A 27,496-nucleotide genomic window follows, 5' to 3' on the forward strand; every position below is an offset into this window, starting at 1 on the left:
AATAAGGGACAATTTAGTCAAAAAGAATGATCAGTTAAATCATTTGAAATCTGAGTTAGAGAAGAAGAAGAGAGGAATCATTAACACAATAGATTTCATGGAGGAAAACAACAGCACTATGTCAGATTACAGCTTGATTGACAACCACAGACAACTGACAAAAATGTAGTCTGAATTGGAGGTTCAGATGACAAACTTTGCACATTCAGTGAGATTCGTTCGAGGTGAAATCAATGGTGATTTTCTTGAATCTATGGTTGGAAAGACTTTGGATTTAAATGATATTGGCTTGACTCATATAAACTCCTTTCAATATGGAGATAGTCAAGTATATTTGTTGGCGGCAATCGGTGAAGATCAGTATTACATAGGAGACTTTTTATCAGAATATACAGAAAGAGTCAATAAAGAAGGAGAAAAAAGAAATTTAAAATCACTCTAATGACATGAGTGTTTCTAATAACGGTGGTGGTTTTTTCACTGATTTTAGGAACAAGAACATCAGCTGGCTGTCATCATCAGGATCTGTGTCTACAGTTGTCAGTACATATCCACTGAAACCAGTAGGAATCTGTCAGTCAGCGGATGGTGGACTACTGGTCACCTTGATAGACAGTGAATCAGATGATTTCAAAATAGAGTCACACAGCAGACGTCTGGTGAGACACATCACAGTGACAGGTGATGTCATCCATGAGTATGAGTACCAGGAGGATGATCAAACCAGACTGTTTACATTTCCAGACACAATCACACAGAACAGTAACAGTGATATCTGTGTTGTTAACCATACAAGTAGAAATTCTGGTGAACTAGTGATTCTGTCTCCCTATGGTCGTATGAGGTCTGTCTACCGTGGACAGAACCTGGCAGAAAGCTTTAATCCATTTGATGTAGTGTGTGACTCCCTCTGTAACATTCTTGTTACTGACCCACCTAACAAACAGATCCATCTACTGAGTCCTGAGGGGGAATTCCTAAAGTTCTTGCTGACAGAGATTGAAGAGAATTGTCCAACCTCACAGTCCCTATACAAGTCTACACTGTGGGTAGGATACAGGGAAGGATTTGTCAAAATGTTTAAATACAAAATGTAAAAAATCTTTTGTTACTCCTCACTTAGATATTGACAGTAGTCAAGGAAAAACTTCAAGAGTATTGTGCAACAATATTCAAGAAGTGGTGTGAATCAGATGTGGATACTCAAAAATTCTAAAGAACTTTTGGACAATTTCAAATCAAGATTTTACCAAAATCAACAGCTTAAAATCTTATGACTTTTCAACATTAAGCACAAATATTCCATGCAATAAATTTAAGTCCAGGCTTTTTGATATCATTGACAACTGCTTTTTCAATAAAAATGAAACTTGTAGATTTACTAACCTGGTCAATGGTCATTTGCAAAATTATTTTGTTAAAACACATTCTGATTGCACACACAAGTACTCTGAAGTTGACATCAAAAAGATGCTTGAGTTTCTGATTGACAATATCTATGTGGTTTTTGGAGACCAGGTATTCCTGACAACAATCTATTGGAATTCCCATGGGTACAAATTGCGCTCCATTATTAGCAGACCTATTTTTATATTCCTATGAAGCAGAATTTTTGCAAAATCTTAATATGCATGAAAAGAAGAAACGTGGCCTTCAACTCAACATTTAGATATATACATGTATCGACGACGTATTGTCAATTAACAATGGTACATTGTAATTTCCATTCCTATGTCGATACGACATATCCTGGTGAGCTTGAGATAAAAGATACCACAGAGTCTGACACATCTGTGTCATACTTGGATATTTTATTTGAAAAAGACATTAATGGTAATCTAGCAACCAAGCTATATGATAAACGTGATGACTTTAACTTTTCTATCATCAACTTTCCTTACTTATACAGCAATATACCTTCATCACACACATACTGAGTGTATATATCTCAGTTGATTCGATATGCAAAAGTATGCTCTGCGCATGAACAATTTCAAAAACAAGGTAAATTATTGACAAACAAGTTGATGAAACAAGAATATTAGCATCTTTTTTAAAGTCATCATTTCGCAAGTTCTTTGGTAGATACAATGACCTTGTAAGCAAATACAATTTATCATTGAGTCAAATGCTGACTGACGTTTTGCATACTAATTGTTAGTCCATTATTTATACACTGAATTGACAACAAATTTTTCCGTTATTTCCTGATCATGACAAGGAGCACACAGCGTGTGTGACAGGTCAGCAGGGGATGCTCACTCCTCCATGGCACCTGATCCCACCTCTGATGTTTTGGAGGTCTGTGTTTGCTCTGCTCCTAGTTTGTATTGTTTATGGACTTTGATATTGAATACTGTTCCTTATCTCCATATCCCTCATATTACATATTTGAATGTCAGACAGTTTTTGTAAAGCATATTTTGATCAAAAATCCCCAAACTGTACTTTGATTCATGTAGGCGGATTAAGTTCTTATTTCAATCACCAAACAAACATATTTATATAAAGATGTTCAAGTGATAAAAAAAAAAAAACACCGAACGAATCGGCCACATAAATACATGTATATTTAAGAATGAAAGTATTTTCACAAATAAGAATCCAAAGATAAAACGATCAAAATAAAAGTATACGATACATGTTTATTTCTATTGCAAATTGTACACTTTATTTTTCTGTGCTTTTCACATTTAGCATTGTATAGTGATCAATTGTAAAATTAATTTCAAAATAAAGTTTAATATCATGGAAATCAAAATCATACTGAGTTATAAGTGTGGAATACATTATCATTAAATTACAGGAAACTATCATATAATTGTAAATAAGTAATTAAAACTGATTGATTGATTGATTATATGCTGTTTTTACATTCCATTTGAGAATTTAAACTTAAACCTGGAGAGCTCAAAATGTGTAAATCTAGAATTCACCTCGCCAACAGGCAAATGTTGATCAGAAAAACTCGAATCTTACTAGGCTGAGATGACCTAAAAAGTAATTTCCAAACGTACTGCAAGAGACTGATACATGTAATAACAAGAGATGTTTGTAAAACCCTTATGCCCCCCTCCCCCCAAATTGGAATTTTTCCAAGTCCAAGGGGCATAACTATATCAAAAATGGCGCAATCCTACCAAAAACAGAACTTGACTTCATTTGAAAAATCTGTACCCTAAATATCATTTCAGTATGTACAACGATTGTGAAGAAAATGAACGGAAACTGCAAATAATTGAAGTTTATCTAAGTCCAAGGGACATAACTCTGTCAAAAATGGGGCGATCATACCCAAAACAGAACTTGGCCTAGATATTCATGTGATATATTTGTATACCAAATTTAATTTCAGTATGTACAATGGTTGTGAAGATGAACGGAAACTGCAAATAATTGAAGTTTATCTAAGTCCAAGGGGCATAACTCTGTCAAAAATGGTGCAATCGTACCCAAAACAAAACTTGGCCTAGATATTCATGTGACATATCTGTATACCAAATTTCATTTCAGTATGTACCATGGTTGCCAAGAAAATGAACGGAAACTGCAAATAATTGAAATTTTTCTAAGTCCAAGGGGCATAACTCTGTCAAAAATGGTGTGACCGTACCCAAAACAGAACTTGACCTAGATATTCATGTGATATATCTGTATACCAAATTTCATTTCAGTATGTACAATGGTTACGAAGAAAATGAACGGAAACTAAGTGGACCGACAGACAGCAGCAAACCAATATGCCCTCCCTTCTTCGAAAGGGGGCATAAAAAACATGGGTCACACCATGATTCCCGCAATGGTTCCCTTACCTAAATCAGACATGAGGACTTTACAGATGTACTTCCGGATTATCTGAGACAAGCTTTTCTCGTTCATTGTGGTCAACTGTAACAGAACACTTCCTGAAACGATACAGATAAAATGTCTCAAGATTCTATTGAGTATATAATGTGGGTTAATATGATAAAAATTATACATTATACCTAGTATGGCGGATTTTCTAAACGGGTGAAAAAAAATTTGTATTTTGTCTGCTCAAAGGTATACCAATAGTTTTGATGTTATTTATTTAAGCGGACACAGGTTTTCAGCTTATTTTAGCGATTGAAATTTTTGCGGGCTACCACCAAAATGCCAAAATAAGCCAAGATTAGCATCTTGCTAAAATAACCAGCTATACGGTGTATATATTGCTTTAGTTATTTGAAACTGATGAGTTTCTGAATATTTAAGCACAAGTCTTGCTGGTCTTAACTTGTTTTAAAGAACTTTTATCATTTAAAAATTTTTATTTTTTTTTTGTGATTAGTCCATTCCTTCTAAAAAAAAATTAATAAACTCGTAAGTCATTTATGGTAAGCCAAAATCAGCCCCAAACACATGTACAAAAATGTGCTCTTACTCTTAAAGTATGCAAAATTAATCCAAATGGTAAAATTTTCCATTTAAATCAGTACATAAGCATCCATATATCAAATGTTAGGGAATTATAAAATTCTTTAAAGTAAATGCATTGAAAAAAGGAGAATGCAATTGTTGATCCCATACTAGTTCATAAAGCAACTTTTTGAAGAAATGATAAAAATTCTTAAAAGTAAATGCATTGAAAGAGATCAAATGTAGTTGTTTCCCTTCCCTCTGATCACCTTACCTGCTATCTGAACAATGACCTTGACGTAATGTTCCGCAGCCTGAGCCTGTTTTGATCTCAGTTTACTGCTCAGAGAACTGACTGCTACACCAATGAAGACTGTCTTAAAGAATCCAACCTTCTGCATCACCAGCAGTAACTCCACAGCCCGTCGTAACTCATATATCTGACCTAAAAGAAGAAATTAAAAAGACTGTGTTAGAGAATCCGACCTTCTGCATCACTGAGAGTAACTCATATATCTGACCTAAAAGAAGACATATCAAAAAGATGGTCTCAAGTTTACGATGACAAAGGACAAATTTTGATCAGAAAAGCTCACTTTAGCCTTTGGCTCAGGTGAGCTAAAAAGGGCATATTAATGAATCAGACCTTTGATCTGCATTTCTATCAGTACCGTAGCTCAAGGCAGTTTTTACTGACCTGGGTAAAATTTAACATATATTTATTAAGAAACATTAACTAAAACTGCTATATGACCATGTATCATCAAGTGCAAAGGTAACAAACAGAACATGACTAAATTATCATTTTTATCAATGTGTTATTTAGTGTGTGAGAGCATACATTCAGCAAAGTTGGTAAAATCTTTAATTTTAATACATGAACCATTTTTTATTATACACTCAGAAGTAAGAACATTTCTCTGGTTCTTATTCACTGGATATTTAAATTTTTACCTTGGTTGCTATGGAAATCAGCACATTTTTGCTCAATCTCTTTAACCATGTGTTGTAGAAGGACATTATTCTGGTGAACACACAGGTCCCAATTTACCAGCTTCTTCAGGCAAACAGAAATCTAAAAATGCAATTTTGAAAAATCAGCTCAATATCTGCTCAGGTATAAAAAAACTGACATACAAAAAACAAAGGGATAGAGCATAGAGGGGTGAGGAAGAAACTTAAAGCTTTTTCCTTTGATTTCACCTGTAGCTAGGGGACAAACAAAACACTTTACCTTAGCGCCCTTGTCTTTCAGCTCCTGGAGGTCTTTCATTATAACAGCCTCCATAACAACCAACACTGGACTTGTTCCTGCAATGAATTATAAACAAGTCTGTAATCTTCAGCAGATCTGGTACAATCACTAGATTTAGCTACGTAGCTTGATTTACTTACTTAGCTTTATTTACCTACCTGAGGTAGCTTTATTTAGCTACCAAATCAATTCATTTATATAAAAAAGCATTTTTCTCAGGATTTGCAGAAAATCTCATTTTGATGCAGAGATCATTTTCAACTTTGAACTCATCTGAAAACAATTCATGTAAAATCACTCTTGAAGAATTGTCTTTTTCTGCACAATTTCAATAAGAGTTCTGAAAGTTTTGAGGCTATGTATGACAGTTAGAACAGTTACTCCTTGAATGAAATGACAAAGAAGTGCAGTTCTGGTTATCATGATAATAGGTCCGTAATTATTCAGCACAATGTGAACTTATCATACTCAGTCATGCCTCACTGCACCCAATAGAGAGGACAGTTAAGTAACCAAACAATGGAATTACATGTTTTGCTCCGAATTGTCCGAACGCAGCAATGTATAAACTATCTCTGCTTCGGATTTTTTTTAAAAACTCAGTAGTATAAATATTGATAGACTAAGTCTTTTAATTGCGATTTTTTGTCTCTTTTTAATAAAAAGAAAAATTGTGAAAAGTTTCATTGAAATAGCTAAATAAAGCTACCTGAGGTAGGTAAATAAAGCTACATATGTAATTCTACCTACGTAGCTAAATCTAGTGACTGTACTGGACCTGTTCAGAATGTTCAAAACAAAACTGAGAATTTCCCTTTGTACAGTAATCCTTAGGGCATTATTCAAAGCAAATTATTTAAAATGATTCAACTGTCAATTAGTTCAAAACAACCAATAACATTTGCTACAGCTGTCTTTTCATATAGTTTCTATGTTACGTACCTGCTGGGTTTCTATAGAGACATTGTGGCCACACCCCAGCAATGGTCACAGCAATCATGGCCGCGTTGAGATATTTACAGGTCATGACGTGGTAAAAGAACACCCTGACATACTCCATATCACCTGGTAAATCAGAAATAGAGAGGATTCTTCATCATTTATTTATAAGAGACCTCAAACTCGGGCTCAGGAAAGCTAGAAGAGATTTTTTTGTTATGGACACATTATATACTTAGAGACTCTGCTCATAATACAGATAATGTTTCAAATCAAGAACTCACCTGCTTCATGAAGAATTCCAACAAACATCCGACTGGAATTATAAAAGAAGAGTTTTTCAGATTTTTTTTAGATATCTGGTGAACTTAAAACTGTACAAGCATGATCGGCTATCATTAAAATGTCCAAAAGAAACAGTAAAATTATGAGCATTCATGTTTTTCATCATATCAGAAAAATACTGCATGAGTTCTACCCACCAAAGAGCCAGTCTGCTGGTCAGGTTAAGTGAATCATGACAAAATATGGACGTCCACAACAAATCTAGGAGCTGATGTCTCTGTACACTCTACCAACAATTTGGAAGAGTTATAGTTTAATTAAAATGAGACTTGGCATAATGAATTGTATTAAATTTTATACTGCTTAGATCATTTAATATGAATTATTACTTTTTTTAAATTCAGAATTCAAGTACATGTAATTGGAAATAAGGAAATTGCAGACTACTGTTGTCAATAAATACAGTACAACTGTACTATATTTTCACTGATTGTAACATAAGTGCTGCTCAACCAAGTTTAGTGATGTTATTTTAAAATGGACACAAATGTTAAAAGTGCATTTTCTTAATTCCACACTTTAAGTACTGTAAATATATTCAGATGAACTTACCCAGTCAGGAATTTTGAACAGGAAGCTGTAGAACTGTAAGAGCCTGGTCTCCCCTGGAGTGAGGAATGGATCAGTCCTGGATTGACAATCACTGCTGTAGGCACAGTAACAGTGGATCGTACCAAACAGCTCCATCTGCTGGCAACGTAGGTACTGACGGAAAGGAAAGAGTGAAATAGTCAGAAAGAAATTCACAACTTAATATAGAAACATGCTTTCAACATTGAAACAGTATGATATATCCTAACATTCAATAATGTAAATTGTTCTATATTCTTTATTACAATATCTATTATCTTTTCTATTTATATATGACTTTTGTCTGATAAAATGCTTTACATAAAAGTTTACAATCCCTGGCTGCTTTAAATTCATTTAGACCAGGTACATGTACATTTTGCAGCTTTGTATAACACTCTGCTACAATCCCAAATACTATATATAAATGTTTATCACAGCCAAAACAAGCATTTATCAATTCATACAATGTGTTCAACAGACGTAGACATCAAGCCTAGCTGCTACAATCTTGACTGCTGCGGCCATGATTTTAATGAGAATTTATTTTCCTTACCTGGACTGTCCACTGCAGTAGATGCCTTGACATGGTGGAGTGGTCAGCTAGGGGAACCAGTTTATCTACCATTGTCTGCTCACTGATGTCTGATTTATCCAGGTATAACTTCATCTCAGCCTCAATCACTACAACAAACAGGAGAGCTTATAATAATATTAGCATCAGAAAAAGAAGAATAGCAGTCTAACAGCTGACATTCAGGTTCAGTGAATATTTTTCAAGTTGTCTCCCTTAAAAGCAGAACATGTAACAATGACCACAGCTATTAACATTTTCAAGAAGTTAGCATTTATAATTCCACGTAAATGAGTCAACAGAAATTGAAACATGTAATTAGTTTCCATCTTAAACACTGGGAAAAGTGTACAGCCCCATATTATTTTCATTTGATATCACATTTACGGTTAAACGTGATTTCTGTGAGTCATTTCAGTTGCCAAAAGTGAAAACAAATGTCAGAATTAGACAAGAAAATGTTAATCTTCAAGTTCTTATAATCAGCAATTATAATTTAAATTTCTAGATTTTAGCTTCATACATGTATTACAGATAATGGTTTTGAATAGTATTATACCTTTATGAAGATTAGATTTATCTGTGACAACACTGGATTCTTTTGATGTAGAGGTTTGGTTTTCAAAACACTGAAAAATAAATAAAAGCATGAATTTCAAACTGAACTCATACAAAACTATGAGAAATTGGTTGATTATATATTCATTAATTTATCTCATAATAACCAATCTGTGGCTGGTGTACTTAAAATGGTGTACATGTTGGCGAGTCAATATTTAATTTAAAAGTGTCCCTTATTAAGGAGTGTTGTTCTGTTTCTCCAGAAATTCAAAATATAAACTGGCCTCATAATACATGTATATACAAAATACACACATCAGATCAGTATTACATGTTCTCTCGTCATACTTAAGCCCATTAATTAGAGAACGCAATTGTGTCAACACTTTAAACAAGTAGAACTTTGAAATACATTTTAAAAAAACAAAATTTTTATCACTGTAAACCAACTTTTATTCACTATGAGAAATATATGTCAGTTTGGCCTTTCTTTGCTTAGAATATTTAAATTTCTTGTTGCAAACCTTCAAAATTATATTGACTTTCAGCTTGACTGTTTTAAGCTTATGATCTTTAGACTGGATGTTCTTTTTTTATTTCTCTGTTAATTGAAGGAATAAATCTCGATATTAAATCCCTTGATCCACCCCCTATAGATCTAGATCCACTCCCAGTAAAATGAATCTACCTGTTTCTTCTCCTCTGGGATGAGAGTACTGTGGTCCTGACTTCTTCGCTTCCTCACAGCTGCTGACTTTGACCTTTTTGATGAAAAAATACATTTCAATACAAAAAATTGCACCGCACATTATACCTTGAAAAACTTATCAAGAGAAAAACTGCATCAGAAACACCACTGTGACAGAATCTGCCTGGATTGAACGTGATCTTGTCAAAATGACTTTCTGTCATCTCACATTACTTTGTCATGTGCAATCATTGCTTAGTATCAAGCTTCTGACATGTCTTATTACACGCAGCATAAGAAGTCTGATAATACATGTATTTTCATATTAAGGAATTCTATTCAGCATTCATCCATCACATAGTACACTGAATCTACGATAGGTATACATACCCTGATTTCTCCTGGTTCTGGTTGACAGTTCCCTGTGTGGTTTCTTTATTTTTCTGAGGTCTGACTGCTATTGCGTCGGGTGGTGCCACTGCATGAAATGATTGAGGAGCACCACCAGACTGTTCAGTTTTCCCATTAGACTGAGTGGACCGACTGGTCTTTGTTGCTGCAGAAACATAACTCTGTGTTGAAACCGTCTGAACTTTTTTCTTGGTGACTGATGATATTTTGGATGATTTGACAGATGATATTTTAGATGATTTGACTGACGATGATTTAGATGACTTTAACTTCAAAACTTGTGGGTTCTCCTGTGAATGATCCATCGACTCTTCACACTGGGAGGACGACTCAAACAGGCACTGATCGTCTAGATCAAAGGGGGATGTACACAGAGGGGAAATGGGGGCCATCTCACGAACGGGTGAAGGGGGGAGGGGCGAGATGGGGTTGGGAAGAAAAAAATGAAAAGGTGATGGGGGCAGGGGTGAGACAGGGGGGTGAGAGGTGGTGGTGTTCTCTGGGCGGGGTTGGGAGGGTAGGTTCTCCATCTCAGGTGACACTACGGTACTAGAGGCCACCACAGCAGAAAACCTAGACTTCTGAACCAGCACTGAAAGACTAGGTATGTACACTAGGGAGGGACTACGGCTGCCTCCCTCAGATAATGAGGGAGGTCTGTCAGAGTAACTAGCACTAGAGGTGGAGGATTGAGCAATTTCTGATTCACTGGTTTTCAAGTCACTTTGTTTGATAGTCTGTTTTGGATGTCTATTAGCACCACTAACATCACTGGAATTTGAAGTAGAGTTAGACACACAAGTCACTTCCTCCTGTTGAACTGAGTCTTCAAAATGCAAAGAAAGTTTCTCAGAAGTTTGTGGTACATTCAATTTAGAATAACATCTTGCATCAAGAGATGTCTGTTTAGAATTGTCTGCTATATCCTCTTCAGACTGATCACCAAATTCACAAGTTTCAGTAACATTTACACTATGTTGAACATTTTGCTCTTCTGTTGAAGTATCAGAATTTCTGTCCACATTTTTCAAATTTCTTCTTGGACTTTTTTCACTGTTCACTGATTCCGGTGTGTGAACCAGACTGGTCTCTGCTCCTTTCTGTTTGGGTGTGGATTTTCCTGATTCTGTCCCCGAGTCACCACCACTCACCATGAATCCCATGCTCCCCTGGCGAGGGAGTGAACTCTCCAAATCAGGGTCATCCTGATTCAGTTCTGAATTGAATTCTCTGATCCCCTCCTCCTTAGAAGAACACTGATTAAGTACATCATCAGCCTCAACATTCCCTGTCGATACTTTTTTTACAGCAACATTTACATTACTTTTCACTTTCTGGTTTGAATCATTTGTCTTATGAGAAAAGTCACATGCCACACTTGAAGTATCCTCTGTCCTTGGGTCACTGTCACTAGTGTTTAACTCACTGTGTCTCTGTGCCGGATGCACTACAGATCCATCACCACTCCCTTTCACATCTGCAGTCTCTTTGGACTGTACAACAGCAGTAGTGAAAGACAACCTGTAGGATTGTTTACCTTTCTCAGATGGTAACACAACAGGAGGGGATTTGAGGACCCGGGGTGAGCGTAAAGCAAACCCCAAACTCTCCTGCCTACACACAACTCGGGTGGCACTTTCACTGCTTTCCACCTCTTCCACTCTGTCTTCCATATCACCTTTCCCTCTTTCCACTTCTCCATCTTCCACATGTTCCTCTTTAATAACCTTCATCTCCAATTTCTCTGAATCCCCTTCTTTCTTTTTCTTCCCACTTGGAATTTTCATTCTTGACCTTGACCTTTGACACAGGGTATCTACCTCACTGGGGGGTATCAGTAGAGTCTTACTCCTAGTCACTCGGACTGGTGGTTTGTTGGGGACTAACTTCTTTTCTGAATTTTCTTCACTAATTGTTTTTGTTTGATGAGGAAGGTCACTGCTACCACTAGACTTTTGCTCACTTTCCTCATTGTTTTTATTTCTCAGAGACCTTCTGGGGCTTTCATGAACTGCTTTCAATTTGGAATCACAACTTTCAGATTTTTGACTGGGATTTTTCTGGGATAAAGACATGTGCCGTCTCTTTCGAGTTCTAGGAGAACTGACTCCTACTTTAGAGGAAGGAAGTTCACCATCAGGCAGACTGAGGGATTTTCTCAAAGTTCGTACTGACAATGCAGATTCTATATCTAAATCTACCGCAGATTTATCAGTTAATTCATCATGTTCATGCTTTATGATTTTATTTACTTTTGTGTCTATATTACCCTTTTCACCCACACTGTCACTAACATCTTCCTTGGTGACTTTTATCTCCTCTGAACACATGCTATCTGAGTCGTCTAGAGTCTCGCTGACCGGTCTAAAACCTTTCAAACACTCAATCCTCTTGTGGTATACATTGGAGGAGCTCTCTTTCACATTTTTACTATTATCACAGATAAGTTTAGAATCTCTTGAAAATCCAGAATCACCGGAGTGTTTTGGTATTACCCTCTCCTCAATCCTTGCCTCAGTTTTCTCCTGTTTATGAGAACTTTTAGAAAATTTCTGAAATGCGGAGTTGTGATGACCACTGAGTATTGGTTTGGGGTTCACATGGGAGACTTCAGAATTGACCTCCCCCTGAAGAGCCTCAAAGTTAGAACTCTCCTCAGCAGTGAAGTTTATCCTTTTGATCCCCCTCAGCTCCTGGGTAGCTCCGTCGTTGTCTCTTGCTGTCTTGTCCTGACCGATCACAATACCTCCCCGGTGACTGTGGATGGTCACCTGTTTGGTTCGTATTTCCTGGGTGGACACAGTGGTGTGAGGGTCCCGCGAGAGGGGGGAGGGTGGAACCCGTTTCCTTGGTGACCTTCTGGGGGTAGGGGAAACATTTAGAATTTCCTGTTCTAGTTGTTCTGCCATTTCATCTAAATCATCATCACTTTCATCATTATCTTCTACTTCCTAACAAGCAAAAAAATGAACATCACTTATATTCAGGTTTATATTTCTTAAGATGTAATTGTGCATTAATTTAAATACCTATGAACATTAAATTTGAATTCCGGTAGTTCTTATCTTACATTTTAGAAGTTTTAGATAAAAAAAATTAACAGAATATTATTGTTGACTCAAATTTTTTCAATTGAATTATATCGAACTGGTCATAAAATCAAACTAAAACCTTCAATTCATTGGATTTTTTTTGGGGGGGGGTTACCGCTCTTTCAGGAGGATACATTTTTTAAATAATTATGAAATAAAAACAGCTAAAAAATAACTAGAATACTTTGTCATTGAAAGCATCAGGGAATGGTATATCATAGTTTTCTGTTACAAATTCTCTGAAGTAGAGAATTAGAACCTGTGAGATTAGAGAGCCGGGATGACTGCAACTGTAAGTTTTATGTTTCTGAGGAGTGTGAAAAAGGGGTAGGTAATTGGGACCATATGCTTACCCTTCGATAGAAGTACAGGGGAGGGAGAGATATTTGGAACTACTTTTTGTAGGGGGATGGGGGAGGTAATTGGGGATTTATGTTACCTTCTAAAAACTACTGGGGAGGTGGAGATAATTGGAGCTGCATATCTTTTCTTTTCATAAGTATTGGGGGGGGGGGGGGGGGAGGAAAAATGCACTGTACTTAGGATAGTGCCTTTTTGTAGAAGACTGGGGGAGGTGGAGATCATTGGGACTGAATGTCTTAGTAAACTTTCTGTAGAAGATTGAGATGGGGAGATGTCTTACCTTCCTATAAGACTGTGGGGAGGGAGGAAGGGGGGACAGGACTGACACCAGGGGACTGAACGTGAAGGGGAATTCCAGTAAACTGGTCTCCTCCTCCTGGAACTCAATCTTCGGTTTCCTCTCCTCAGAGCAGACAGTTTCTGACTTCATCTTTATCATGCTGACCTCACAGTGCATTCTGGGATTGTCTAGGTCCGAGTATTGCTCTTTATCAGAGGCAGAAGCTGAATCCACCCACTCTTCTGTGAAATATGATGCTTCAGTTTAAAGGTGCCATAGAGTAAAGCATTGTGAAAAATATTGTACCCGATATGTAATCCACAAAAAATGTTGAAGACATTTCTTTGTTTCAGGTGAAATTCAAAATACTTAATTAGGTGTGTCTAAAGGAAAATAAGGTAACTTTTTGTATTAACAACTTCATCCAGATTTATTCTATAGTGCACATTGATAATTAACATGATATCAAATTAATCCTTTATCACATTAATAGACAAGACAGATATAAACACCTACCCTCCTCCAGTAGGGGCATCTCTTTAGGAGGGGCACCTGTCCCCGCCCCCTTTGTGACCCGCAGCAGTGTGTCCTGGTTAGAAGGTAGAAGGCCTGTTGGAACATTGAGAAATATAAACTAGAAATAAAACACATTAGTTACTACTGAAAAATACAACTAGTCAATGGTCACAAAAGTACTTAGAGTAATCAAGTGTAATCAGCATGGTATGATTAAGTCAGTTAATGTGATTGAATTCAGTTACATACATGTAGCTTTATTGATGAGGGCTGCATCTTTTTTAATCAGGTTTGTGTCATATATGAAATGTTTTACATGTACCGTAATTCGGGGAGTACAATACGCACTTTTTTCCTAAAATAAATTTCTGTGAGAAAGGGATGCGTATTTTACATCACAATGGGATTTTGACAAGTTTTTCTTTCAGGTGAAACACGGCTATCATACGTACATACCGTAGTATTACTTAGAGACATATGCAATTTCTATTGTTAATTGCCATATTTTAAACTTCGGAAAGTTATTGTTGGAAGGTATGCTTCTTAAAAATGTCACTTTCATAATCTTTTGATACCAAAATAACATGAAAAAGTAAGTTAAAAGTAATTTGAGCTGCATGTTGATTGTCTCCGAGGAGGCCGCCATTACCGATGTTATTTTTAGAAGTTCACTCATGGCTATGTCACGTGCTTCCGTAATGATAGTGCACATGCACCTTATCTGCCAGACAAAAGTAATAAATCATTTTTTAATGAAATACAACAAAATAAATATTAATTTTAGGTTTAAAATAACTCAATGATAATCCAACAATATTAACACCCCTCCATACGTCCCAATGAAAGGAAGCCAATGTTGTGACACACGTGCGCTGGTCAAATGATAATTACCTATCAACACCCCTCGGGGCAATTAATTGTCTACCGACTCCAAAGCAATCTAGCAATGTTTTTACAGTTAGAGCACTGATTATTTACTGCCATGTTAATTGCTTTGATTATTTTCTTTATTAAAAATTGGGGGTCGGTTTATGACCATTCGTATGTGTGAGCATGTGTTGATTACGGCACATTAAACAATTAAACACTTGTTAAATGTAATTTTACCTTATCTTATACTTATCGGCCTCTTGTTTAAATAATTGAGAGTTGAGAAATGAAATATAAATTATGCTAAAACTTTTAATAAAAGTGGTATCGTTTAGAAAATAAGATATCCGCGAAGATTCAGAAGAGGAAAATCGTAGTCTTCTTAAAGAAATAAATACTTTGATGTTTCAATTTCGTTTCCTGTTAAAATATTGATTATCTAGAACCAAAATTAAATATGACAACTGATAAAACTTTTGACAATATCTCTTGCTTTGTTGAAATAAAATTATTTCATCCAAGAATATGGCGATGCATAATTTCAAAATCACCGTAATTATTCTTTAAAAAAATCTGTTAATACTTTTACGCAACATTATCTTGTGCTTTGTTGAAATAAATGAATAAATAATTTTCTCAAGATTGCTGCAATATGGAATGTCAGGATTAAGAGAAAGTTATAAAGTGTGTATTTTAAAAAAAAGTGTGTTCAGTAAATTTTTTATACTTAATCCTCGCGCCGATTTTCGTAACAAATTACCGCGATTTTCATAGTTCAGAACATCGCTTGGTAAATTTTTCTGTTGCGTATAATACATCCGAACTGCGTTTTTTTCCCCAGTTTCAGACTCAAAAAGGGGGGTGCGTATTTTACATCAATGCATATTATACTCGGCCAAATACGGTATTTACCTGCATACAGACCTAATTATCAGTTTTATCACTTTGTTTACTTACCATGTTTTATTAGAATCTGTCTGTATCTGTTGACCATGTCCTGTAACAGAATAAGCCAAGTTAATATTTGAAGATTTTATGTGTAAGAAAGTTATATTTCATTTTTTCAAATAAATACAAGTGCATCAAATGAATGAAACATATATTGCACACCCATTATAAACTGCATTAATTTTTTTATTTGAATAAAAGGAATTGTTTGAAACATTTGCTGTATAGATGCAGGGAAATTTTCACCCCTATTTCTTCGCCCTTTTTGCCCTGTTCAAAGTTGGGCGAAATTAAAAACGGGGCAAATTCAAAGAACATAGCATAGTTTCATAACAGGACCATGACTGGGCAATGGAGCAAAATTGCTCACTAGTGTAAAAGTGTGAAAATAACAAGGGGCAAAATAATCTTGTATACAGTAGTTCTGTGATTCACACTTGGAATTTTGGATTAAATTAAAACATGCACTTCCCAGCTTGATCACTATTTCAACAGTATCCCTCTAGATGCAAACTGGATATCAGTCATGTTTTATCTATTATGCTTAAATTATAAAATATTCAAAAACAGTCCAAGTGCCCTCAAATTTCTTCAAAAGTAAAATATGATCTGACATTCCTTTGACCTTTAATTTGTTGACCTACCTGTGCCTTAGCCAGACTTTCCTCTGTCTTTTTTTCTCTCTTTTGACTTTTACCATTGTCTTTTTTTAAAACTTTGTTGTCCTCTGCAAAATAAACAAATTAAATAAAACACTTTTAGAAAATTGTTACCAGGTAATAATTTTTATACAAGTCAATATAGATTCAGTTTTGTCTCTCTTATCCTTCAAATTCTTTCTTAGGGCAAAGATAAATGATTATTAATCTAAGATCTCTATAACTACAGAGTCAAGACCAATAAATTGTGAAGGAGACTGCAGAGTTCAAAAGATACTCAGGTGACTGCCAAGGCCTGTGGGCCTCTTATTTCTCTAGTCCACTGTAGTTAGATAAACTTATCATAACAGGTACCTGTCTCCAACACATATCTTTCAGCTGGGTGTTTATTTATCAAATATCTGTCTACTTTTCTTCCTTGAAAATCAGGTTAAACAAACATAAGTTCATTCACATATAAGATGTGTTAAAGTGATCTGTCAACTTGAAATAAATACATGCTTGACAAGGTAGCAAAATTTTGCTAAAAGAAACTACATACATAAATTTGCATTGAAAACATTTCTGTAGGAGACACAAATGTATTTTTATGAAGATTGAAATTGATTGTATGTTGTTTAACGTCCCTCAGAAAATGTTTTTCCACTCATATGGAGATGCAACACTTGTCGGTGGAGAGCTACAAAAGCCATTGAGCAATGAGGGATCTTTTTCATGCCCGCACCTACTGCGACAAGGGACTTCGGTTTATACAGTCTCATCCGAAGAACCGGTCTCCACGTCCCACAGTTACAGGATTCAAACCTGTGACATAAGAGTTGACTCCTTATTTCACAACTCTATAGCAGACCCTCTAACCACTGCGCCACACAGGTGACTTTTTTTATGAAGATGGTCGGCTGCAAATACTTGCAGTTACAAAGCTGTCATCATTTGGAGGAAAGAGACTTTTTCAATACAAAAAATTGTTCAAATTGTATACAAGGAAAAAAATAAATCTTCCTGTATATTTTTTTTTTGGCAAAGTGCATATCCTGGGTTAAAGGAAACAAAGTCAATGTACAATGAATTCATACTAAGGGTTCCAATTAGACTGCCTTTATCAAAATATGATATGCATGTGCTTTTGCTTCTAAAAGTAATAAAATTTTCAAGTATATATAAATAAGTTAAAAATTTGCTCATTGATAAATTGTTGAAATAGCAGCATTTATTATATTATATATTATAGCGCTGATTTATTTTCTCTCCTAATTGTACATTAATTTGACAGCATTTTTTGCATCTTTTTACTAGGAATTTATTCCTCAATTGATATTTAATGAACTGATAACTCTTAAGTTCAACCAAATTATATTGTATATCAGTTTCACATAGTATGTATGTAATTCTTGTAAATTACAATCCCTGATTAAAATCTTCATTCAATTTTAAATTAATTCACAGGAGCTGCAGTTAAGACAGGAAAACATGATATTAATACACTTGTAACCTCCTGAGCCTCTCTGTTCAATATGTCCAAAAATAAAGACACATCCTGGATTATCTGTTTATTCTTTCACCTGCTTTGTGAATAAACAGAAAGCACACTGACTTGTGAGAAAATGTGCATATATATGCAGGTATGTGTCACTATATTTGTAAAGGCCTATTTTGTAGATATTGGGGGGTATTTAAATCTCAAAACTATTTGGTATCTCTGATGTAATTTGAACCCCCTGATAAGATTTTACCTACGCTAGGTATATACGCTGATCCTCACCTGTGTCAATTACAGAGTTAGTACTTATAGTGGGACTTAAAAGAACAATGTGACATGAAGAAGTAAACAGGTTAGTGATTTAGTTTAGACTTAGTGGTACATATATATATATCTACTAATTCTGACTTCAATTATCTGGCAGTATCTTCATTTAACTTTCGAAATCGATGGACAATATACATCCAATATATATTCTATAGGATCTATACTGATTAACAGTGAACTTCAAATATCCTTGACACACATTTGTTAAGTTCTGAATTTTAAGACAATGTAATAACCATGCACCTAGTACTATGGATAATTTCAAGGAACTCTTTGCATTTTTGACAATTACGTTTTTATTTACAGATTAATTTACAGATTAATTGGACTTATACAGCCATGTATACCATAACTGTACAATGCCTTTGATTCTAGCACTATACATCATCTTACCACAAAAAAATTGAAAGATAATTTGTACAGAGGGGTCTAAAATTAAAAAAAAAAAAAGGCTAGTAATCATCTAATATTTCCTTTATTTTTAAAGATTTTTATTTTCCTTAAAGTTAAAAATACATACTTTCATTTTGGACCATCAACCTGCTAGACATTTTTTTTTGTCATATGACCTCAATACAGTTGCATTTTTTAAAATATGACCTAGGATTCCCTGATCAATACTGAGTTTCCTATCGGTTTACTGATTTATCTATAATGCTGTGAATTACTCTTATAAATTTGATTTTTAAGGTCATACGCAATGTACTTTGAACTTTACTGGGTTCCTCCCTGGAGTTGAAGAGTTCCACTAAATGAAGGACCAGTGTGCAATACTTTTAATGTCTTTGTTTGGATTTTTACACCTCTTTTAACACAAATTTTGATAGAAAAAATATCTGGAATTCATGTTTTGTAATTTTTATACATTTTTCTTAAAATAATGCAAAATTTTTCATAATTTGATATCTTTTCAAAACCCCTGGTAACGCATGCTGATTTTTTGTCCAAGAACATATAATGGTCTTATGAGTTTAAATTTAAAAAATCTTGAAAAATTATCAGTAGGTAAGGTACGTTGCGTTTGTCCTTAATTGTTCAAACTTCAATTTGAACACAGCATAAATACAATGTAGCATACATTTTACAACTGAATAAAATATGTAATAATCATACCATGCTGAAACATGCCAAATTTGGCTTGCATCAAGATATTTTATCTTTTACCTTTTCCTGATAGCAATATGCATGCTAAAACAGGAAAATGCTTATTTGGGTTGCATCAAGATATTTTATCTTAAGTATATTTCCTGTTTTGTAGCCAAGAAAAAAAAGTGCAAGATGATCCATCTAAGGACACTGTTTGTTACACTTCTAGTTATCTCCCTTGCTTCTGCAGAGGATGCCGAGCTCAAGGTCTCACCACCAGAGGCCGCCGAACAGGCGGGAAAAACCACCACATTTGAATGTACCGACCCAGAAAACGAGGCGGCAAAACTAATGTGGCTGTTTCCTAACCAAACCTCAATAAAAGACAGCATGGATTCTAGGTTTGAGGACAATAACGGAACGTTGTCCATCTCCGATATCAGGAAAGGTGACGAGGGGGAATATATCTGTACGACCTCGTCACGTGACTTAAACGCGACGGGAACGTTAATCATTTACGTGATGCCGTCATACTTTACTGAGGCCATGATAGTGATGGGGATAAATATAGTCCTCGTGTTGATTTTCATTGGCTGTGGAATACATCAATTCATACAAGGCAGGAAAATGAAAACGAACTTGAAGAAACATGACACTACATAGTCAAGTAGTCATAATATTAATTTTAGTAAATATTTTTCAAATTCTAACTTGAAATCACTTAATCCTGAATATTATGTTGATACTTCAAATATTTGCCAAATTTAAAAATCATGTGCTTATGGTACTTAACTTCAAATGTCACTCTGAAGAGAATAAATTTATAACAACTTTCATTTTCAATGATGACCTGTTTACCCTATATCAGGATATCAGAATTCATGACAGTGGGAAAGGGAGATATTTAAATTATATAGTAATTTAAAAATGTGCTTATGGATTTAAACTATATAATACTTAAATTCAAATGTCACTCTGAAGAGAATAAATTTATCACAACTTTTTTTTCATTTGATTTGTTTATGACCTGTTTACCCTATATTAGGCCAAAAAAAATTAATCAAGAGTTCATGACAGTGGGAAGGGGAGACATATTGAAAAGGAAAATAATTCAATTTTCTATTTTTCCAAGTTGAAAAAGAAAACTAGTACATGTATGTAGTAACTTAAAAATAATTCTTCTAAATTTACAGTATTTTATGAATTAACTTTTAAAGGAAGAATAAAAATTTAAAGTTTCATATTGTAACTAATTTCAAGAAAAAAAAAAGGAGATTAATCCATTTTTTCAAAATTCATTTGATTTGTTTACGAGCCTGCCTGGAAAAAAATTTTTTGCAGCTATTTATATTAATTACTCGTAAATTTGATGTCAGTCATATCAATTACTTGTAAATTTGATGTCAACATAAAATAAGAATAATTATAGCCACTATTTGTTGTTCTTCTCCTTCTTTCTGTTATAAAACTACAAATAGATCCCTTACAACAAAATTATTCAGAGAGAAACATTTTTTCTGGAGTCCATATAGTAATCTAGCCTTAAGTTAACACTTTGCTACATTTTGTGATTATTTGTGTGTTTTGTGCTTTATGAAATTATTATTCTTGTATGCATATTTGACTGTAGTAATAAGTTTTTTTTTTTACCTTTTGTAGAATTGATACTCAATGAATTTATATGCCACAATGCAATAAATGCAAATAAATGTAATACATACTTCTCTGACATATTCTCACAATATTGATTTTAATTTGCATTATAAATATTAATTTCAAACTATAGTAATATAACATTTTCTATTACAGAAAAAGCTATTATTCTTATCAATGTATTTAGATAAACATATTTAGTTTATTTAACTGGAAGAAATTATATATTACATGTACTGTATGATGCAGCATGAATGTCTCATCAATTCAAAACCTGTCTATGCTGGTATTAAAGCTACAAGAAGATATAATTTGAATCATCTATCTGTGATTGGTGACGAAAAGTCCTATACTAAGGACTAAAATTTGGAAGTTTTTGACAAATCTGAATCCTAAAAAGCTTTATAAAAAATTATCCTTCACTAGTACACCATTCCAATATTCACTGTTTACGTCTTCTGGTCATTGAAATATAATACAGAGCGCAGTGGGTGACACAAACTCAATAGATTAATATAAAGAACACTTAAAAGACTTAGTGGACATGAAAAGTATGACAAAGTTTTGGGTGCTACATGAATTAAAACTGTGCTGGCTCCAGCTGTGGCACTGTAAAGTGTGTTGAGTGCTTGTCATGCTTTCCAGCAAAGCAAAAACTATGAATAAATGTTAAATGTGTATCAAAACTTACAGGACAAGATAGAAAAGTATTTAACTGTCTTTGTAGGAAAAGTGGAGGAGGAGGGGGGTCAATTAATTTACTGTACCTTTCAATTTGGTGATCTGTGATTCCTGCCTTTGATGACTGAAAAATAAAATTTAGAACAATTAGAGCAAAGAAATGATAGATACCTTATGACATTTATCTCAACCCCCCACCCCCAATAAAAACGTATTTGAATTAAACAATCCTCTCTACCTTTCATCAATAGGATTTTAATTTTCTAATCTTGTTTCTTCTTATTAACCATGAACGCTCTACCTCACAGATATTCTAGGTTCTTGTTTTTATTTACTAACCAATAACTTAAAGCTTTATCTCATGGATAATTTGTAGGTGTCTTTCAATTCCTGTTTGTGTTTTAATGTTACCTACCAGCACTCTAACTCATGAACTTTTCTGTTTGCGTTTTAAATAACCGTGCTTTTACTCACAGATATTCTTTGTTTTCTTTCCCTAGTTGAACTTTAATTAACAGACTTTTTTTTCTCTTTTCTTTTAATACTTTTTTAAAAGCTCTAATTAACAGACTTTTTTTCTCTTTTCTTTTAATACTTAAGCTCTAATTCACAGACTTTTTCTGTTATCTTTACCTAGTACCTGATCTATAATTTGCGGACTTTCTTTCTTTGTTTTTTTACGTACCTGAGCTCTAACTCGCGAACTTTCTTGGTGGCGTCTTTTAATTCCTGTTCATGTTTGTCTTTGTCTTCCAACAGTGACTTGTTCAGCTGCTCATATTGTGACTTGAAACTCTATAATAAAAGTCAAGGAGTTCACAGTACTGATTTATTTATAATATGCAAATGTGTAACTATCTGAAGGGCTTAACAATAAGTATGGAAAAAGTCAGTCAGCATTCTACTTAATTCAAAATAGGTTATTTTTTTTGGCAAACAAGGTCATTGAGTGGACCACAGAACTTGAAAAAGTATAGGTTTCCACTAACTTCTTTTTTATAAATTACCAGGGTAAGACATTATGTCAGGATTTGATCAGAAGTTACCTGTCCTACTGTTTTAACATTGTGTCAGGATTTGATCAGGAGTTACCTGTCCTACTGTTTTGAAATTGTGCCAGCATTTAATCAGGAGTTACCTGTCCTACTGTTTTAACATTGTGTCAGCATTTAATCAGGAGTTACCTGTCCTACTGTTTTAACATTGTGTCAGCATTTAATCAGGAGTTACCTGTCCTACTGTTTTAAAATTGTGTCAGCATTTAATCAGGAGTTACCTGTCCTACTGTTTTGACATTGTGTCAGAATTTAATCAGGAGTTACCTGTCCTACTGTTTTAACAATGTGTCAGCATTTAATCAGGAGTTACCTGTCCTACTGTTTTGACATTGTGTCAGCATTTAATCAGGAGTTACCTGTCCTACTGTTTTGACATTGTGCCAGCATTTAATCAGGAGTTACCTGTCCTACTGTTTTGACATTGTGTCAGCATTTAATCAGGAGTTACCTGTCCTACTGTTTTGACAGTGTGTCAGCATTTAATCAGGAGTTATCTATCCTACTGTTTTAACATTATGTCAGCATTTTATCAGGAGTTACCTGTCCTATTGTTTTGACATTATGTCAGCATTTAATCAGGAGTTACCTGTCCTACTGTTTTAACATTGTGTCAGGATTTGATCAGGAGTTACCTGTCCTACTGTTTTAACATTGTGTCAGCATTTAATCAGGAGTTACCTGTCCTTCTGTTTAAACAATGTGTCAGCATTTAATCAGGAGTTACCTGTCCTACTGTTTTGACATTGTGTCAGAATTTAATCAGGAGTTACCTGTCCTTCTGTTTAAACAATGTGTCAGCATTTAATCAGGAGTTACCTGTCCTACTGTTTTGACATTGTGTCAGCATTTAATCAGGAGTTACCTGTCCTACTGTTTTGACATTGTGTCAGCATTTAATCAGGAGTTACCTGTCCTTCTGTTTAAACAATGTGTCAGCATTTAATCAGGAGTTACCTGTCCTACTGTTTTGACATTGTGTCAGCATTTAATCAGGAGTTACCTGTCCTACTGTTTTGACATTATGTCAGGATTTGATCAGAAGTTACCTGTCCTACTGTTTTGACATTGTGTCAGGATTTGATCAGAAGTTACCTGTCCTACTGTTTTGACATTATGTCAGCATTTAATCAGGAGTTACCTGTCCTACTGTTTTAACATTATGTCAGCATTTGATCAAGAGTTACCTGTCCTGCGGTTACTTGATCTTTCAGATTCTGGATCTCCTGGACTCTTCTCTTCACTTCCTGCTCAAGCTTTACTTTATCCTACAATTAAAATCAAAACTAATTACAAATCAACACTGACCTACATACATAATATACTCTTTCTTACCAGAGTTGTCCAAGAACTTCATGTCAAAGTTACCCTAAAAATAATAATGAACCAATTTTTTTTTTTTTTTTTTTTGGGGGGGGGGGGGTGTTAAAGAAAAAACTAAGGGGTACACTAGTATCAAGAAGAATATTAATTAAAGATTCTTAAACATAATTATTCTACTCCAATAAAATCATGTTTTTAATAAATATCCTGTTTTCATGCTTTTGGTTCTTTGATTTCTTAATAAGATCATTACATTACCTTGTTCTTTGCAAAATAACTACTCTGTTAAAGGATTTACACTTTGCACTGTTTTAAATTCACCCTTTTGATGTAGGTGTGGAAATAAAACAGGTTGAAAATTTCCCTGTACAGTTATACGTACATGCATACATATTTAAAATTATCATGTAAAGGTTTTTCTTTATTTACAAATCCACTTTACCTAATATATATTTACATCCACTGAATATTTTCTTCTTTATTAGTTAAGAAAACCCATTGCGTTCATCCCTGCATAAACTACATTAGGCATATCACCTGTACAGATTTCTTGATCAGTGGCCGTTCCATCAATGAAACATACAAAGACGTTCGCATCATTAACACAATAATTAAAATTTTTAATCCTACTTAAAATGATAATTTAAACAGATATAAATATAAACAATAAAATGTCTTTCTTTGTTGTTACTGGAATGAACGGTCGCAGCTATTGCAGAAAAAAAATTACATAACCCGCTTATGCGGGTTATGTATTTTTTCTGCAACAGCTGCTTCCGTTCATTCCAGTAACAACAAACAAAGAAAGCATTTTATTGTTTAAGTATTGCATATATGTATCTGTTGGAAAAGGTGCCTCCTCCCCTTTTCTCTCCAACACAACACCAACCCCTTATTTAAAATTTACTAAGCATTTTAAGTACCTACTGAAATGATCATGCCACTGACATTTTAGATGAGTAAATTAAACTCACGCTCTCCTATTAACTCTCATGCATAGAAGAACATCCCTGAAAGCTCTCAAAGGGCCACATAATTGAAAGGTTAAATATCATATTTTATTCTGACAATAAAAAAAAATGACAATGTCAATGACAAAAAGGACTAATCTCGCATTTCATTCAGAAATTACTTTAAACTCTTTTGTATCTCAAAATTGATTGCATGTGTATTTGAAATCAACTAATCAGTTGTTTTTTTTTTAGTCCAAATGTTTTTCTCAAGTCAAAATAAACCCCTTCATCTTTACAATTTAGTGAACATCGATAAGAGACATGCTGAATAAGGTTAATATCTAACTTTAAAACAGTGGTTATCTAACATGCAGACTAGAAACTAGGTCATTGGCAAGCCACACACGACAAACATGGCTGCTTTAAGTTAATTGCTCAAAAAAATATCCCAAAAAAAGATAAAATAATGAGGGGGAAAATCTTAAACAAGGCTTGATAATTTTAATTAGACTGCATATTAATATGCATGTTTTACAAAACATACACGCATTGATATGCAAAAAAATTATTAAGTGGGTCATTAGATCAGGATGCACGTGACATTACACATATTTCTTTTCAGAAAACCTCTTTAGCTGGTAGTATAGGCTAGCAGCCATTACACTAGACGACATCCAGGCAAGTATTAACTGCAACATTGCAGAAATAATACATTACCTACACAGGAGGTAAAGTAAATTTGTTTGCCAAATTTACAGCAGATGATACACGTATCAACACGGAAATGTAGAAACTGTATTATTAAGTATATTATTTTATATTTGTATATTATGAAGAGGGTGCAGGTACATTATGTTTAAGTTTTTGCCAAAGGTCAAGATGTCCAAAAATTTATTTTTACAATAAATAACTCAAGAACTATGTGAGATATAAAGTTATTAATAACATGTACTTTTAAAGTTTAAAAATATACACCAAGTTTAAGAAGATGGAGCAGAAATATTTGGTGGAAAATCTTTATTAATTTTTTTAATTTTAATAAAGGATGCTTACAAAAATTATTCTTTAGAAAAAAATGATTCCTAATTCAAATTAGCAAACATAAAAATTTTTAATTGGTTGAACAATGAAGGAATATGAGAGTTTGGACCTCCAGTATGGCAGCCAACAGGAAATAGCTCTTACTACATTCTGGCCGGTCGAAAACTATTTATTATTTTACTTTTACATATTTTTTTTTTTTACTTTTTTTACTTTTTTTTTTACTATTTTTACTATTTTTTACTTTTACATTTTTTTGGATTGTGAAATTTAAAGGACTTTAAAAAAAAATTCACTTAAATTACAGGTCACAGTGACCTTGAAATAGGTCGTGATACACCTTCTACATGCCAAGTTTGATAGTTTTAGGTCTAATAGTTTTATAGTTATGAGCTGGACGGAGTTTTTCCATATTTGGCCATAGCATTTAATTAAAGGTCAGAGCGACCTACTTTTTTGTGTGACAGTAATATATGCTGTGATAGATTATAATGAACAGACAAATGAGAGAGAGAGAGGGAAAGAGATTTTAGCCCCCCCCTCCTTTCTCAGATATCTGCTGCATCAAATAAAAATTCTGATTATTTTTTCCAAGAATTCCAATTCCAGACAGTAAAGTTTTCATTTTTTGAATAAACAATTCCATTTGAGAGTCACCATCATCATCGCAAGCCACGGGTTTTGTGTCCGTTTGTGGAAATAGAATGGACACAAAACCCGTGGCTTGCGACAATGAGTCACCATCAGCTTTTATTTTCCTTCTTCAAGTTCACACGAAATCCATGTGCTTGTCCTGTCTATCAAAATCAGTTGACACAGTGCAGTATGTAACTATATGGAAAATCTCAAAACACCGAAGACAAAGAATAACTTAGTATTTCCAAAAAGTTTTAACCTTTTTCTATCATTTCTAGATCTGATCTCACATTTCTTAAAAAAAAAAATAATGAAAAATATTGAGAATATATACATGTACTTGGAGGGATTAGGTTTGAAACTAAATTTGAAACACCTACTCCCTGCCAATTTAAAATACCACTGTTTGCACATTATATTTTTAACTACTTTTGATTAAGGCCTAGAAAAAAATATGTTTGTTTCCGCTTTCAGGCTGAAAAAATATAGGGTAGGTAGGTAGGCTATTTTTTTTTTTTTTGAAAAAAATTTTTTTGCTTCTTTAATCAAAACGTGTATAGAAGTAACATTAATGACAAAAGAAATGGTGTTTTCAAGCATTACTGTTACTTAACTTATAACAGAAAGGTGACCCAAACTTCTTTCTGTCTTGAAAAGCTTGCAAAGTTGGAGGCTATAATATTCCCTGGTTGAAATCTTGCACATCATGGGACAAAAGCATTAAAAAATATTTAGGGTCAGCACTATAAATTAGGGTCGGTCGGGAAAGTGGAAACAACATATTTTTTTTCTAGGCCTAATGACTGCTTC

The 27,496-nt window shown here is 34.2% G+C and overlaps 2 protein-coding genes across 4 annotated transcripts in view; one reads left to right on the top strand and one right to left on the bottom strand.

Moving 5' to 3' along the window:
* LOC134237083 (uncharacterized) overlaps nt 1-27,496 on the bottom strand; it is a 102,450-nt gene that overhangs the window by 39,224 nt on the left and 35,730 nt on the right. For both annotated transcript variants that reach the window (XM_062719170.1, XM_062719169.1), the window contains exons 6-24: nt 23,921-24,001; nt 22,364-22,473; nt 21,765-21,802; nt 16,437-16,519; nt 15,802-15,841; nt 13,975-14,067; nt 13,459-13,700; nt 9,703-12,674; nt 9,313-9,385; nt 8,623-8,692; nt 8,046-8,173; nt 7,472-7,624; nt 7,057-7,145; nt 6,859-6,890; nt 6,578-6,700; nt 5,615-5,691; nt 5,335-5,455; nt 4,655-4,825; nt 3,813-3,905 (exon numbers count right to left, since the gene is read on the bottom strand). In XM_062719170.1, the coding sequence (XP_062575154.1) occupies nt 3,813-3,905; nt 4,655-4,825; nt 5,335-5,455; nt 5,615-5,691; nt 6,578-6,700; nt 6,859-6,890; nt 7,057-7,145; nt 7,472-7,624; nt 8,046-8,173; nt 8,623-8,692; nt 9,313-9,385; nt 9,703-12,674; nt 13,459-13,700; nt 13,975-14,067; nt 15,802-15,841; nt 16,437-16,519; nt 21,765-21,802; nt 22,364-22,473; nt 23,921-24,001 (4,789 nt within the window). The remainder of the gene's footprint in view (nt 1-3,812; nt 3,906-4,654; nt 4,826-5,334; nt 5,456-5,614; nt 5,692-6,577; nt 6,701-6,858; nt 6,891-7,056; nt 7,146-7,471; nt 7,625-8,045; nt 8,174-8,622; nt 8,693-9,312; nt 9,386-9,702; nt 12,675-13,458; nt 13,701-13,974; nt 14,068-15,801; nt 15,842-16,436; nt 16,520-21,764; nt 21,803-22,363; nt 22,474-23,920; nt 24,002-27,496) is intronic.
* On the top strand, nt 17,947-20,053 carry LOC134237090 (uncharacterized). Of its 2 annotated transcripts, none has more exons than XM_062719187.1 (2): nt 17,947-18,073; nt 19,517-20,053. In XM_062719187.1, the coding sequence occupies exon 2, from the start codon at nt 19,537-19,539 to the stop codon at nt 20,005-20,007; it is 471 nt and encodes a 156-aa protein (XP_062575171.1). In that variant the 5' UTR covers nt 17,947-18,073; nt 19,517-19,536; the 3' UTR covers nt 20,008-20,053. The 2 variants fall into 2 exon arrangements, with proteins under 2 accessions (XP_062575171.1, XP_062575170.1); XM_062719186.1 differs by lacking the exon at nt 17,947-18,073 and adding an exon at nt 18,137-18,283.

Source organism: Saccostrea cucullata, unplaced genomic scaffold (genome assembly GCF_032062105.1).
Source record: "Saccostrea cucullata isolate Sc308-1 unplaced genomic scaffold, CSIRO_AGI_Scuc_v1 ctg282, whole genome shotgun sequence".
NCBI classification, from domain to species: Eukaryota; Metazoa; Mollusca; class Bivalvia; order Ostreida; family Ostreidae; genus Saccostrea; species Saccostrea cuccullata.